The following is a 16144-nucleotide window of genomic DNA, read 5'->3' as shown; positions in this document are numbered from 1 at the left end:
TGTGGATGGGGAAGGGGCGTTCAGTGTGGGTCTCCACTCTGTGATCAAGAACACATCTGAAATGGAGCACCAGCTTTGGTCTGGCAGCAAGAAGCTACTGTAGCTGTCACTGAGGACTGAGAGATTGACCCCAGCACATCCCAAGTTCTGAAAAGAGCTCCAAGACCATCTCAGATCTTCTGCCTTCACTGCACGTGAATTTATAACACAGCAAAAATCCCAGGAAAGCAGATCTCCAGCAGGAGATTCTGGTGAATCTTGCATTCTCCTGCTTGTCCCTGACATGCTCAAAGGGAAAATAATTTAAATCTTTGAGAACTATATCAAAGATCCCTTCAGAGCTCATGGATGAGGCAGCTGTAGTAACTCTCATTTTGTGATGTCAGCTGTGTCTCCTCTTAAATGCATGTGGGGGTGAGATTCAGCTGGAATTAGGTTGACATTCTCTGACTTGAAATTGGAAAAAACCTGAAACCAAAAGCAAAGGAGAATACTGTCCTCCCAGAGATCAAATAAATATTCAAAGCTCTCACTGTCATTGTTGAGTGACCTGTCACTACAGTGGAGTATGATGGAGCTAAAAGTCTTACTGATCAGGCAGGCAAAGGAACTGCCTTATATATCTCAGGCTGCTGCAGAATATCAGTACAACTGGAGACAGGTACAAGCGTTATTAAAAAAAAAAAGTTTTGACAATAACAGTGTACAGTCCAAAATAAGACATCTCCCTCAGGAAGTTGAAGGTGATCCACTAAGGGAAACAGCATGATGGAAAAGTTGAGTGATAGGAATACAGAGTTCCTGTTCTTCAACAGATATGGAAGAACACTCTGGAGGAATCAGAACACAGGCAAAGCATCCTGCAGCACCAGTCTCTGCCCAGGCTTGAGCAGTTACACAGCTGAAAAACATTGAAATGCTGGCATTAGGCTTTAGATCCATTAGCAGGGATTAATGTAATGATAATTTGCAACTCTCCAGCTCAAATCTTGCCCCAGTGTGATCTCCACTACTGCAGGCTTTGCATCCCTGAGAAATTATCTTGGCTACAAATGAGAAGATCCAGTCTGCACACTGGATAGAGACCTTGGGAAGGTTCTCTGCATAGAACCAGGCAAAGGAATCCTTTGTTTCAGTGTAAGTGGAGCCCCAGTGGTTTTGAACCCTTCCCTCTTAGTGCAGGAGCTTCCCTTGCAGATCCTCGGGAGGATCCACATCAAACCTCTCTCTGGGTGGAGGGCTGGGCAGATGGGAGCGGCAAGCCTGGAGGTCACAAGAACATCACAGAGCAGATCCCATGACTGATGCCTGGGATAACCCAACTGTGCAAAGAGCACAAGGCCTTTATAGCTCTGGACCATTTCACATGGGCTAAAATCTTGGGTTGAAGTGACAATAAACAGGCAGTGACACCTGACAGGATACCCATCTTACCTAACTCATGCCAGACCCACATCACGCAGACAAGAGACATATACCAGATAGGACTCTTCCTTCCAAAATCAAACACTCCTTTCACAACACTCCATGAATTCAGGGGGGAGGAGGCTCTGAACAGCCTCTACACACTCTTCAGTAGAGCTGCACTGCAGCATCCAGCAACAGGCAACACTTTAATGAGGGAAGATAGACTGCTGGTGAGTAACGGGTCAGCATCCACGCACAGACCCTTGGGGTCACAGACCCCCTGCTCTCCTTAATTGCCTTAGTGTGTAATGAACTCACTGGCTGAAAAACTTGAGTGAGGCTCTATAGCACAGAAGTTCTCACTTTCCTCACAGTGAAAAGAAGACAAATTATTTACAAAATAAAAAGCAGTTAAATTACTGGAAGAAAAAATCAAAGTTTACCACATAGTGTTACAGGTCAAAGAATACTTAAAGCTGACACTACTCAAAGCAGGGAGAGGAGGAAGCCTCCCTCCACACACTGGTACAGCATGTGGAGGGACTGTGTGATGCACCAGATTGGGAGCAAACGCTGCTGAAAACTAAAGATCAGTTCCTTGATCCAGTTCACTGCACAAAGATGTTTGCTGGGACCAGAAAAGGGCAGCCTGGAGGTGATAACGTCCTTTAACAAGTGCCAGGTTAGACAGGTGGCTGGACCCTGGCTGCAGTTAATGAATTCCAGCAGGCAGAGCCCAGTTCAACAGCCAGCCCCAAGGTCTGCTCTGCATCCTGTGCCATGGAGCTCTGCTCACCCCTGCTTCCCGAACCGTTTCAGGTCACCACTTCCATTGATCTACTAGGCTTGAACAGGCAGTGCTATAAATAAGGAGCAGTTAATCAACTACTTAAGTGCCCTTTTTACCGGAAAAAAACCAAAAACAACAACACAGAAATGACGTCAAGATGCAAAAAAACCCCAAAAAGCAAACAAAAACCAAATGAGTGAATACAAAGATGATCCAAGAGAGTGCTCCTGGGAATACACTTGAGGCTGAAGTGGCTCCGGGAACAGCCTTGCTGGCTGTTGAATCACTCTCAGTGCTCCTGCTCTGACTCACTCCCCTCCCAGCTGCCAGCGCTGCGCAGTCCATTCAGTACCAACAGGAGTTACTTGTTCAGAGTTCAAGTGCATCTGATTCATCATGAGCCATCAAGCCTCTGCAGTCCTTGGAGCTCACTGCCATTCCCTGCTGGCTAGCCTGTTCCCATTCCCCCTGGGAAAGGGAAGGGTCAAAAAGAGACATCTCCCCATCCTTCCAGGTTTTCCTTCTTCCCTCTGCTCCCAGCTCTGGGATGCAAACACAACTTATCATTTAGGATCAGGGTACTGTGCAGATCTACAGTCAAGGCCACAAGATCCTACAGGCTACCTCCTTGCTGCAGCCTAGAAAGAATTACTGGTTTTCTTTTCCCTTCTCCAGACCCAGCTTGGGAATGCACTGTACAGCCTGGCTCTTGCCAACGATGCTTTTTCAGAGGAAGATGCTAGGCTCTCTCAAAACCTAGGAACAGCAAAGAACAAGGTGTTTGCTAACACACTCCAGGAACACAACACAGGAGTGTCTCTTTCTCAGGCACTTGCTCTTCACAGAGCCCTAGACAGAAGGATCCCACACTTTGCACCTCTTAAGCCCTAAGTAAGAGACTTGCTCTTCCAGTTGACCCTCCCATGGTCTCTGCACCTGTGACACAGCACTGCTCTATGTCCACCCAGCTCTCGGAAAACACTGAGAGATGCAAGAGCTGGCAGATCTGGGATCTACTGAAAAGCTGCATTAGGCACATGGGATCCTGTGTCAGGAAGCAGATCTGTTGCATGACCAAATGCAATTGGAGTACCTGGGACATAAGCCATGACAAAGCCTTAACTAACACCAGCCCTGCAACCAGAAACCTGCCGTGCCCCGTGGCCTCACATCCCAGTTCCACATGCCAGGAGTCCTCCAACCCGAGACACCCCAAACTGTTGCTCAGGAAACTTTTCTCTTATTCCCCTGCTCCCACACATTTCCTGTGTGACCTTGATCTACACAGCTGTGTCTCAGAGCCTCAGTGTGTTGTTTCACCCCACGTCTCTGGTTTTGGCAGCAAAACTGGCTTAAGCTCCTTCCTTCCTCCCACCTCCACAGAGTTAAATCCAGAAAGGTGCAAACAGTGGCACAGGGCAAGAACAAAGAAGTACTTTGAAAGCTGGTCTCATTGCCATAGGACTCAGGAAGTTATATCCTCATTTTCTTCAGTTGTGAAAGAGGGATATTACCATCTGGGTATAACTTAAATGCCAGTGTATCAGAACAGGGTCCCAGGAAGGGAAGCAAACAACAGCAGGTGATCAGACAACAGACAGAAGTACCAAATGGCCAAAATCAAAGAACACATTTTATTGGCCAAAATAACCAAGAAATCATTTTCTTCCAATAAACAAATAAACCCCCCTAACTGAAACCGTGGTAAATCTTTGCTAACAAACTGAAACACTAACAAACCCCACATAAACTTTACTGTTTATGTTCATCCTCTGGAAGTATTACTCCTCCTACAGAACTTATTTGTTCTCCTTAACCCTCCTGCACCACCAGAAGTAGGAGAATGGAAAAACTCATTTGGGAAAAGAGAAAAAGCACACTGGGAGCCGTGAGTCTTTCCACTTACACAGGTGAAAGAGGCTGTTGGTGTTTGCAAACACCTTACATGCAATTACCTGAAACTAGTAGTTTGCCCTTTTCTCAAGATACAAACATTTTACTACACAAACTATAGTTTTGGGTTTTTTTTAATCTCAGGACAAGAGTACAGTTGTGGCCTGTACAGGTTGTTACAACTCAGATGCTTCTCTATTCAGAAATCTTGGAAGTTAAAAAAAACATTAAAAAATTGGTTAGACTGAGTTCTTGAGGCAATTGATCATATTCAAACTCAGCATTTACTCATGACAGTAAAAAAAATATCAGATAGAGAAAGCAGGCCTTTGAGAAAACCTTGCTCTCCATGGTAACTGAAATCTTGGAGGAAAGATAAAAATGAGAGAGAGAGAAAGAGAGATGTGCCAGACACCAGTTCCAATGGAGGAATTCTCAGGAATATTTTCACTAATTTCTCAGTTAAAGGGGATACATTAACAGAAACCATTTAAAAAGATCTGGTTAGTAAACGGTTATGCAAATCTGTTCAACTTACCTAGGTGAAAATTTAAGAAACAAAAAGGAAAAAAAAAAAAAAGTCTTAAAAAAAAGTAGATATTTACACACTGTGTTATTTAAAACATCCTGTGTATCTGCACTGAGGTGTGTGCTGTGCACACGTCTTTGAAGGTGTGTGAGCAGTCACAGCCACAGCACCTCACTGCCGGAGCAGGGAAGCTACACTACAGAACTAATGGGAATCAGCTCATGGGAGTTACTGACTATTGCTGCTGTGCACTGAACAGCACCGTGTGTCTGACAGGGGAATTCCACTGGAAACAGAGAACCTCCTGCCCTAATTTAGACATGATTTTACAAAACATCTAACACCTGTACCACACCTTTCGTAAGAAAATAGAGAGCAGCTTTGAGCTGCAGTTCTTCTAAACTACTGTAGGAAGGCTTCACTAGATACTTCCTAAATTGGCAACCATATGAGGTAATCGATGATGCTGTTCAAACGAGCATCCTTCATTTCTCTCCACCTGCACCAACTGTGGCCTCCTTATTGAGTCCTCTGATCGACAAGTCATAAACCACTTCCTCGATCTTCTTGACATCGTATTTCAGGCCATCGTAGCGTTTCCTCAGAGAGTCGTTCTTCAGGTTGAGGAGACGGAAACCAGAATCCAGCTCGTTGATAAAGGCTGAGATGCGGAGAGGGCGGGAATAGTCACCGGCTGTGACACTGTTCACTGCCAGCCTGGCCTGTGAGAGGAGACACACTGGAGAACGTTGGCAGAGCACCCACCCAAATCCCAAATCACATCACTGTCCCCATCAGCTGCTTTACCAAATGAAGCATCTGTTTTCAGGCAGTCAGACTATTTATACTTAGATCTGCCTTTTTGCTGACCATAACTCTGGATTTTCAATCAAATGACTAACGTAAATCTTAAAAGTATCAGTGAGGAACATGCAGAGAAGCATCTTGCTAGAAGTTCAGATCAAGGTGGTGTGTATCAGAACTTCCAGAACAATTTGGGAAAGCTAAAAAATACATTACTTTGGGTTTTTACGTCAGTTTCAATCCAAAAACATGCATGAATATCTTCCTTACCAGCTCACTGGCAAGAGTTAATACACCAGAAAGATAGTCTTCAATGTCCAGGTGAAAGCCCCGCTCTCGATCAGCTTCAACTGAGACAAAAACAGAGTGGTGATCAGGTGATTCTGAGCATGACCAAAACCCAGCCAGCTGAAATCGCATTTGTTTACTGGAGGTAATTTGAAATATCAAATTTATGAAATATTATTACAAAATAAAAGTCAGCATTTTCCTGTATGTATGATGAAATTACTGCCTCTCCTCAGCATTTTTATTCAGCATCTTGTACGTCCTCAAGTGGCAGTGCAAGAGGTTATAATCAATCCAAGAGAATAACTGAATTTACATCAATATACAAGATGTATTTTCCTTATGTTTTTTCAAATCTTTTGCTCCGCGGTGACACAATTCTTTTATGGCAAAGAATTTAATGTTTTCCACCCTTTTTGAACACTAAAAGCAAAAAGTTAAAAAAGTAAGCTCACATCTTTGTGCTACTCTTTTGGTAGATTCACACAGTTTGAATGGATGGCCTTCATTGATGGAGAATTTATTAATTACAAGATTAACTTACTCCCAAGTATTTCTGCAACAGCTTCTCGAGTCACTAATGTTTCTGACTCCAAGTAGACTACGAACGCTGCCAGAAACACCAACCGCTGAAGCACAAACCTCCAGTGCTCATGAAATCTGCAGAAGAAACACCAAGTGAAGGTATAAATAAGTAATGTCTGTTACTGGAGCATTAGGCAACAGGCACACATTATGTGTGCATTGCGTTTTCTACCTTTACACAGCATTTTGCAGTATTCTGGGCTTAACAAAATGACACCAGCTGAAAACCATCTCCTTGGTACCCCAGAACTCCATCCCCAGGTTACCGGCCAGACACTCGCATTTGCTTGTCCCTCTCACACACCTAACTCAGCTCCCAGAGTTTTCCAGGTTGGGGTGCCCACAGACAGTCAAGGCTTTCCCTCCCACCTTCTCTCAGCAGATCTGAGCTGACAAGATCCTTGTTCTTTGAAATGTTCTTGCCAGACACTGTCCCCTTCTGGCAGCAACAAAACACACAGGTGGACAAGTTCATTTAGTGTCTGCACAACCAAACAGCCATTTCATGACAGATTTAGAGCTCTGCTTCCAGAAATGCCCCAAATCGAACAACTTAACTGGAATTAAGGGAGCAGCAAATACCCAGCTCCCAGATACAAGGGCCGCTCCAACAGATAATCAATTTCTTAAGCTTTCTTTTTTTTTTAAGAAAGTTTCTAGAAAAATAATTTAATACTGAGTATTCTTAGTAAAAAGTTATAGTGTTTGAGCAAAAGCATTTTTTTATCTATGCTGACAAAAACCTCATACTTGTCTATCACGATTTACTTTTCAAAGAGAAAGAAGCATTCAGCCCATACACCTTTAAATCATTATTCCATAGCAATGATGCCAAATGCCCAGGTAATTCCCATATATATCTGTGTCTGGCTGGGTGTGATCCTGCGCACCTGTAATACTGATCAGCAGGAAATTTGGTCTTCAGAGACTCCATCTGTGTCCTCACTGTACTAAAGTGCTCACGAGCCTTCTGACATTTCTTTGGGACTGAAAAAGAAACAGCACAGCATTCAGGGAATGAGTATATTCAGGAAATGGATACTTGACAGGGACCAGGGGTTTGTAAGCAAAGTTTTCTAGTGTAGACAGTGCCATTTGTGCTTCTTCATTGTCCAAGACAGGCTACTGACCCTCGGAATCCATCTAAGAAGTATTTCTTGTCACACCATGAACCACAGAGGTAAAGGAGAAAGACTCCTGAGTTCCAGGCTGTCTGATCTGCTCTGGGCCTTCTGAGTCATACAGTCAATGGAACAGCAACTTTTCTTTCTCTACATTAAAATATTATCCTATTTTTTTCTTATCAATCAGAGTTAGGTTATGTGAGGTGTAACATCCCTCCAGGTAATTGCATTTCCTGCTTTTTAATGATGTATTTGCAGAAACTGGGTTTCAGTCTGTCCAGTGTGTGTTACCCTCTGCAGAGCAGCGATCTCGTTTCCATACCACCCACTGCCACCTCCCGTTTGCCAGCAGGAGTTACAGCCACGCTGCACCCGCAGCAGCAGCGACCGACCAGAGGAGTTAGACCAGAACTTCTTAACTGCAGCCCTCTCACAAATCCTGGCCACGGACCAAAGAAGGCCAAAGATCAACCTGACAGGCTCTCCTGCACGTGTAAAAGCCAGGATTATTCACACAAGATCCATAGAAGCTAAACCTGAAAGCTGTGATGGTTTTTATCGAACAAGCCCTAGTAGATGTCACTAAAGTGTGTGTATAAAATTTCTTTCAGTTAATAAAACATAATTTCTGTTTAAAGAAAAAAGGGATGGAGAATAACATGGGAAAAAATAAAAGTGTGAGTGCTCTGTGTGGCAGCCAGGATGAAAGACCCAGGTGAAGCTCACTGAGAGCTAAGGGCTGCCTCTGTTGTGAGCTGTCACATAGCCAGGGGGGACAGAGTAAGGAACACATTTGCATTTTGGCTTCTACCACAGGAAACCTGTGACAAAAATAAACAATTAACTGTAAAATTAACTGTAAAGGTTTAGACAGAAGTGCCCAACGATAGACACATAACCCCCAAATTCATACTATCCTTGTACAGGTATCACCCCTGGTGTTGCTGTTTTGAGAGCAAAGACACTGAGGTGGCTGTCAGGCTCTGGAGACCCTGCTTGTCACCCTGGCTGACATCAGCTACCAGCAGGCTCACACTGCCCTGGGCAACTTTCTGAGCAGTTCTCAAACTCCATTTTGGACAGGGAGCCAAGGAAGCTTATGCAAGATGTCCTTTTAAAAGCCCCTGGCTGGTATGGGGAACTGTCCTCCACCAAACCTCCAACTGTGCCATGTTTCTATTGACAGAGCTCACGCCACTGCTTACCCTTAGGACAGATTGCTCGTGCAAACCCTTCCCTGTTCTCACTGGCTCTCTGTTGTTTCCCTGAGTTTTCATCACTCCCCCTCAGCTGATGATGCAGGAATAAACAAAGGAACCAGGAGGCTGCAGGAGGAAGGAAATCTTCTCCCACTTACACTGGCACAAGGAACAACTGGCAAAACGGCTTCTGCTGGAGCTGCACCACCTGCAGCTGCAATTCAGAGCAACACAGCTGCAGTTACTCAGCATTAGAAGCTCTGTCACCTGTGAACTTGCAGTAATTAATAGTATTTTTGACCTTTTTATTATTAGTTTGTATATTTTATTTATAATTTAATATTTTTCTAGTTCAACATAGTTTATTAATAGTGTTAATAGTTTTCCTTACATCTTGGAATAAATAAGTGTAAAGCTAAAAAAATCTTCACGTTACAAAGTACAACCAGAACTCTGCTGCAATGAGAATAACTCTCTCTTTCATAGTTACAGGAGTCATTGTTTATCCCTTTTTAATCTCCTAATCATTCTAGTTTCTTAGTAAAAACACAGTACTGACTCAAACAACAAGATGCTGCAGGAAGCCAAATAGACATTTAAGGTACTTACACTGCAGAACTACAGCTACTATCAAATAAAACTGTAGTCTGAGCATGTGACATCTGACAGGTGCTGTTCTCCCCCAACAATGCTTCTGTTAATTTGCATTCTATTATTCTGCCGTAAACCTTTATCAATCTAAACATTTATTAACTTTCTTTACTACACTGGTAACTGATGACAAACTGACAGGTCTGTTACTGTGAGTTAACTCCTAACCTATTAAGCATGAATTCATTATTTTTGATATTACAAGAACTATAAACTGAGGCTTTGGGTTTTTGGCTTGGGTTGGAGGGTTTTGGTTTTGTTCTTTTTTTTTCTTCAACTATTCCAAATCTCTTCTCAAATTCTGCAAGTTCCAGGACCAGCTCTGTCCAGGAATTAAAATTAAATGCTGGAAAACAGCCCCTGAAGTTGTCATCCACATAACATCCATGGGTTCTCACAGCTTGTCTAAATAACCAGTCAGCAGTTCTGACTTCCAGCACTGCCAGATTTCCCAAGCAGGCAGAACTTGCACTTGACAGCATAGGTCAAACCTCAAGTGTTGCTAAACACAGACCCTCTCTGAGGCCAGAGGAATTCCAGGCCTCCAGCTCCAGCAGGAGTGTCCTGGTGAACATCAGGCTGAAAACAACCAGTCAGCTTTGCAGGTGAATAAAACAGCACCTGGGGAGGCTTGTTCTATTCACCTTTGGAGAGTGGCCTGCCCAAATTCCTCTCAAGAGTTTCCAGCAAAGTCAGAATAGTTGCTTCTTCTCAGGAAATGCTGACTAGAAAAAAAAATGCTTTTAAGTCACATACGTAAGTTTATTCCAGTAGTTTCACCAGTAAGCTGAGAAACGGGGGAGCTGAAAGAGCACATTTGACACCGACAGTGCTGCTCTCATGGCCTGGAGGAAACGGGCTGGCCCTGAAACATTCTGTCAAACATCTTAAAGCAAATTTGGACTGAGAGCCTGGAACCAGGCTAGGCACGACCCAAACCTCAAAAACAGCAGAACAATTCCTGCTGCCACCCAAACATGCAGCAAGGACAGCTCCTGCTTTTTCAGCCTTTGCAAATTCAATTTGTATTTTGCAACATTAGGTAGATTTTACACACACACAGAATCTGTTTTGTACAAATCAGATTAAAGCCCAGCCCCTTCCCAGTCTACCCTGAGCACCCTCAGAGCTTTCAGGACCGCAGCTTTTTGGGGTGTGGGGTGAACGGGTGGGAGGAGGACACTGATATAAAGGCCCAACGAGTGATGATAGAACAATCCATGCACACGTCACTTAGAGGGATACCCAAGAGCCAGTTCAGCATCCCAGGAAGTAAACACCTAGAAAAGAACACGTTGCTCTGCACTGAGATGGGAGCAGAGAAAAAGAGAGAACGGTGCTCCCTAGGGCTGAACGGCAGCTTTGCTACTTGTCTGGCTTGAAACCCTCCCCCCACGGCCCGGGGCGGGCGGAGCGGCACTCACTGTGCTGGAAGCCGGGTCCCTGGTGCACGCCCTGCAGCAGCGTCAGGATCTCCCGCGCCGTCTGCTCCAGCGCCTGCACCACCTTCCGGATCTCCTGCGGGCACAGCGCGCCGTCAGCCGCGCCACCGCCCCAGCCCCTCCCGGCGCCCGCCCCGGCCCTCTCCCGTGCCCCCCGGCACCTCTCGGATGTCCTGGTCCTGGCCGAGCGCTCCCTGCAGCGCCGCGAACATGTCGCTCACCGACATGGCGGTGCCGCCTCTCCCGCCCGCGGGGCCTCCCACCGCCCCGCGCGCCGCCTCAGCGCCCGCGACGGGCTGCCCGCGCACCGCCTGAACGGCCCGAGCAGCCGGGAGGGGCGGCTCGGGCGCGCTGCCCGACCCAGGGAGAGACTTGGTGTCCCCGGGGAGGGAGTCGCTGGCCCCGGCGGTGCTCGTGTCCGTGCCCGTGTCCGCGTCTCGGAGCGGCGGGGCCGGGCCAGTCCCGGCGGGGCCGCGCGAGGGCCTCGTTGCTGGGAGACGGCGTCCGGCCGCGCGGCGCCGGCGCGAGGGCAGTGACGTCCTTCCGGCGGAGGCAGCATGGCGGCCACGGCGGCTGAGGCCGTGAAGGCCCCGCCACTCCTGGCGCTGGAGCCGCGGCTGCAGCGCGAGTTCCAGCAGAAGGTGCAGCGGTCCCGCAACAAGCGGACGGCCAAGGTGAGTGGCGCGGCGCGGCGGGGGTGGCGCGGCGGGTCCCTTCCCGGTCTGACGCGGCCGCGCTGTGCCCGCAGGAGGAGCTGACGCCCGGCGTGGTGTTCGTGGGGCACCTCCCGCGGGGCCTCTGCGAGCCGCAGCTCCGCGAGTACTTCGGGCAGTTCGGGACGGTGACGCGGCTCCGGCTCTCCAGGAGTAAGAAGGTGAGTGAGAAACTGCGGCTGCCGCCCGAGCCGGGCCGGGGCGCGGCGGAGCCCTCAAACCCGGTCTCCGGCGGCTGGGCCGGGCGGGCTCTGTAACACCCGGGCTCCCTCCTTGCGCCAGCGGCCGCGCCCGGAGGCTCCTCCGCAGCCCCCTCAGCCCGTGCCACACGTAGGACGCGGCGTTCCCGGCAGCGCCGGGCTCTGCCCCCGACCGCGCACGGGCGGCTCGGCCGCGACTCCGGCGGCCCATTTTCCGTAAGTAAATTCTCTCCTGTGGGGGATGTTGCCAGAGCGCACCGGTTGGAGAGACGACGCGAAAGTCACGATTTCGCTCTAGGTTTCTTGTTGCTTTGTGTTCAGTTGTTCTTCTCGTTTCTGGATTTGCTATCACGTTATGAGGCTGCTGTATAAACTTGGTAACAACCACAGAACAGTAGCCATGAGGGGCAGATGTGTTTTTTAACAAGTATGTGCTGGTGAGCTGTTGATTTCATGTACAAACATGTATTTTACAAATAACGTAATACCAATTTAGGCCTAAAGCTGGTGCTTTTCATTATTTCACTGAACTTTTCGAAATTACTTGTGTTTAACTGGTAAGGGGTTATGACTTTGGAAAAATAAAATAATTTTGATAGAGCTTTTCAGGTACCAAAGCACCGTTTCAGGTTTGTCTCTGTTGTCACTCACAGACTGGAGGCAGCAAGGGCTACGCATTTATAGAGTTTGAGTGTGATGATGTGGCCAAGATTGTTGCAGACACAATGAACAACTACCTGTTTTCTGAAAGACTGCTCAAGTGTAAGTATAAGCTGAAGTGTAAGTCCTCTAATCTGGAAAGGAAATTCAGAGGTATTTCCGTTATTTTTTTTCAGACTGTTCATAGAACCTTAGGGGTTTTTTATGAAGTTTTTTTCCAGAAGTGTTTTCTGTGGGACTAAGCCTGCCTTCCTTCCTTTCTTTTCGTCATGTATAAAGAAGATCTCTGCAGTCCTTTGGTCACCATTGCTGTTTTTTCCTCTGGGTTGATAAAGCTCACAGTGTGATTCTGTAACCTGAAATCTCAGGGAATGGTTGAGTTTGCTGTGGAGGCAGCAAATGTGGAAACTCCTTGTTGTTTGTAACTGTTGCAGCTGTTGTCTGTAAGGTCAGACATAAGGGGCTTTTTTGATTACAAGATTAATGAAATCAGTGAGTTTCTCAGACGCGGTGACAGTAACACTTGCTTTGTAAAGGATTATGAGCTGTGTGTTGTTGTGAAACAATTATCTGTGATTTCTCTGGGTGAAACTGAAGTGTTCGTTCCATCCATCCTTCATCAGTTCTCCCAGTGACTGAGTGCTCAGTTACATGTTCTGTGTTGATAAGATGCTGCACCACTGACAGTGTTGTCACAAGGAGTGAGCGGCCTTGTGTGGGTGTGTCTGGGGAGAAGGGGAGCTCTGCCGTGACCTCCTGTCCCGTGTTCGTGGTGCAGGTCAGTTCTTACCTCCTGAAAGGGTCCATGAGGACCTCTTCAAAGGCTGTGACAAAATATTCCGGAAGCCTTCCCAGCCGGCGGTCCGGAGGTACAACAGAATCCGCTCCCTGGTGGAGAAGGCCAGGATGACACAGCGCCTGCTGCGGAAGGAGAGGCTCTTACGGAAGAGGCTGGCTGAAAAGGGGCTCGATTATGACTTCCCAGGATTTGTAAGTTTGGCACCATTTCCATGAGTGTTTTGTGCAAAATGTGTTTCTAGGGCTGTGCTAAGTACAAGAAGATCACCTGTCTTGTGTGGAACTGGCAAAAGTCCTGGAGCCTCAGGGAGGTACAAGCAGTTAGACCTTCTGTGGCTTAATACTGGAGTGCAGTTCACTGGAGAGCAGCAGGGGCTTTGCCTGAGCCCTGTGGGAGGCTTTGGCAGGGTGGAGTTTGGAGGCGGGTCCCAAGCCCAGAGCTTCCATCCATAGACCCTGCCCACACTAACCGGGATGTCACTCCTCTGCAGAGGGCTTGGATCAAGTGCTTGAGTTGTAAGCAATGCTGTATAACATGGTGGGGTTTTAAAATGCACAGGAGCAGCTTTTCTTGTGTTGCTTTGGGTGTTTTTGTTCAAACCAGATCACCTCTGTGTCAGTCAATCTGTTTACTGTAACAAAGAAACCTGTGGACTGTTAAGTGAGTGTTTGCAACTTCCCACAAGGAAGTTTGTAGTGATCCACCTGATCTATCTTACTTCCTAGGCTACGCAGGCCCTTTGCAAAGAGAGGAAAAAAGTTAAAACATCCAAGAAATCAAAACTGAACGTTTCTTTGACCAGCCAGGTAAGACGGACTGACTAGTCCTGGTGGTGTCCAGTACCACCCTCCGCCATTCACACCAGGGCAGATGTTTCAAGTCTGCAACTGGCATCTTCATCTTGATATCAAAAACCTTGACATTGTTTGCTTGAGAGATTTTTGTGCCAGTAGCTCCTTTGAGATATATTAGCACTCTTGAACAAGGGAGGGCGGTTGAATCATCTCGGTTCTTTCTCCTGTGGGAGTGTTCAGCAGCAAGGGCTTCTGCTCAGCGTCTTGTAACCAGCAATGCCCATCCCATGGTGCCCCCAGGTAGTGGTGGGTCTGCTGTCAAACTTGGCTGTTCAGCACTCACTCTGCTGTGGACAGGCACCTGTACACCACCTATACGTGTGCTTTAACTTGGTATGAAATGATCTTGCTGGTATCCTGCTCTTGGTCTGCCCTATGTTACAGTGCCAGCCTGTTTTGGTGAAAAGGAAGTTGAATTGTTAACACAGTCTAGTGCAGTGTGTCCCCATTTACATACTGTGCTGTCCCTTCTACCCCGTGCTATTCAGTCATGGTATTTGGTGTTTTGGAAACAAATGCCAGCTAAGAGCAGCATTAGGATGAAAGGGAAATTCAGATCATCAGGACTGAGATTTGGGATACTGACAGTCTAAAAAGGTCTGTAAGATTTTGTTTCATCACTGTTGTGAGTTGGTTTTGGTTTTTGTTTTTTTTTTTTTTTTCTTTTGAATGTTGCTGGATTTACTTGTAATAATTGGGACATGGCTGATTGTGAGGAATAACTTGTACATTCTGTCAGCTGAGTTCTGAGGTCTTACTGAGATAACAAAGCTGGGATGTTTCAGCTCTGCTGGGGGCTTGATTGTGGAATTTCGGTATGCCAGTCTCAGATATACTTCCCCCCGTCACCCTGATTCTTTTCCTCTTGGCTTTCATGGTGCTTTGAGTCAGGAGATACAAAGCTTAGAAAGCAAATGTACATAATGACTTGTTAGAAAATGTAAATTAATTTACATTTGCCTTTTACATACACTTTTTTGAAGGTGACACTTTTGTCTGAAGAAATAATATCTAAAAAAATAGCTGGTTATAAAAAAAACCCAGTTTTTCTTAACATGTGGAAATTCTGAAGGAGAGGTGGACTGAGATGCCTTGTGGTACCACAGGAGCAGTGACAACTTTCTCTGGCAGGTGGCTTTGCAGTGAATCATGTTTTTCTGATCTCTTCAGGATCCTACTCCAGTCTGTACTCCTGCAGTGCTCGAGCGCCGGAAAGCTGCTCAGGTGGATGATGATGCAGAGGATGATGAAGTAACTCTCCGACTGCCCCCTGCCAGTGTTAAGAATGCTGTGCAGAGGCCAAAGAAGCAGCCAAGGAAAAGACCGAACCTGAATATACAGAAATAGACTTAAAATTTTAGGGGCTATAGCCATGTTTTCCCTCAACTTAAAAACTGTTGAGGTGGACCTTCTAGTGGTTCTGCTGCCCTGGCTCTGTTCATCCTGACTAGACTGTTTTAGTCTTTCCTAGGCAAGGACTGTTCACAAATCCTCCCCCTCTGCTGTAGCCATCAGAAGACCTATGGCCTTCTCTGCCTTTGAAGATTTTCTTGACTTTGTGCTCACAAGTGCCCGTGCTGTGACATGGCTACAGTCGTGCCGGAACCTTCAGTTAATTTTGTAACTTGACTCTAGCGCTCACTGTTTGGAAAGAAAATGTGAGGCTGTCCATTCAGAGCTTGCTGAGGAAAGCAAATGTATCTCAGATTTATAATTAATGACAGGTTATTAAAAAAAAAAACATTTTTCAACTTTGTTGGCTCTGGTAGTGGTTCTTCTGTTTAACCCACTGTCTGTGTTTCATGTGAGTTCTCACATTTTGGACAAATACAGGGCAAGAGATTTTTTTTTTTTTTCCCCCAGGAGGAAGACATTCTATGAATTTCATCTCCTGTTTGTGATTAGTCAAGATCTGCCTGTACTATCCAGGGCAGAAGTAGAATACCACACTGACTGAGCAAGCCAGTGCCTTTCAGCCCTGCTTTCAGCAATGCCTGGGAAACTGCCTTTGCCAGAATATGGAATGGTTGCAGAGAGCTTGGAGAGGCCTTGGATTAGGAAGATGGGGAGAAGAGACAGAGTCAGATGGCTCAAGTCACTCACATTCAAGATTCCCATTCCTTTCACTGTGCAGGCCAAAGATTAGTGTTTGAGTGTTCCCTGCTGCGGAGGACACAGGGTGACAGAGCTGGTGGCTGGTGGCTCA

General features: G+C 46.5%; 3 protein-coding genes across 3 annotated transcripts in view; 2 read left to right on the top strand and 1 right to left on the bottom strand.

Moving 5' to 3' along the window:
• Window positions 1–6286, top strand: part of LOC108501548 — a 53879-nt gene extending 47593 nt beyond the window's left edge. The window contains exon 10 of the transcript XR_001876209.1: window positions 6191–6286. The gene's annotated coding sequence lies outside the window, so the exon portion shown is untranslated. The remainder of the gene's footprint in view (window positions 1–6190) is intronic.
• TSN (translin) lies at window positions 3809–10982 on the bottom strand. Its single transcript, XM_017823554.1, has 6 exons — window positions 10874–10982; window positions 10695–10788; window positions 7187–7283; window positions 6256–6371; window positions 5694–5773; window positions 3809–5341 (listed from the first exon to the last, which is right to left on the bottom strand). Exons 1-6 carry the CDS (start codon window positions 10937–10939, stop codon window positions 5105–5107), a joined length of 690 nt encoding a protein of 229 aa, XP_017679043.1. The 5' UTR covers window positions 10940–10982; the 3' UTR covers window positions 3809–5104.
• Window positions 10983–11226: 244 nt separating this feature from the next.
• On the top strand, window positions 11227–15689 carry NIFK (nucleolar protein interacting with the FHA domain of MKI67). The gene is given in 7 exon segments (XM_017823589.1): window positions 11227–11386; window positions 11461–11586; window positions 12279–12387; window positions 13064–13275; window positions 13810–13890; window positions 15109–15259; window positions 15262–15689. Coding segments are annotated over 7 exon segments (834 nt in total). The 5' UTR covers window positions 11227–11269; the 3' UTR covers window positions 15300–15689.
• Window positions 15690–16144: the final 455 nt, after the last annotated feature.

Source organism: Lepidothrix coronata, unplaced genomic scaffold (genome assembly GCF_001604755.1).
Source record: "Lepidothrix coronata isolate B3197 unplaced genomic scaffold, Lepidothrix_coronata-1.0 Scaffold103, whole genome shotgun sequence".
Taxonomy (NCBI): Eukaryota; Metazoa; Chordata; class Aves; order Passeriformes; family Pipridae; genus Lepidothrix; species Lepidothrix coronata.
Note: the sequence above shows the minus strand (reverse complement) of the source record. Positions and strands in the feature narration are given on the sequence as shown.

Coding starts and splice junctions, on each gene's coding strand:
- TSN (XM_017823554.1), bottom strand. CDS start 10,939: ATGTCGGTGAGCGACATGTTCGCGGCGCTGCAGGGAGCGCTCGGCCAG. Junction 10,789..10,873: donor AGGACCAGGACATCCGAGAG/GTGCCGGGGGGC, acceptor CTGTGCCCGCAG/GAGATCCGGAAGGTGGTGCA. Junction 6,372..7,186: donor CCTGCTGATCAGTATTACAG/GTGCGCAGGATC, acceptor TTTCTTCTGCAG/ATTTCATGAGCACTGGAGGT.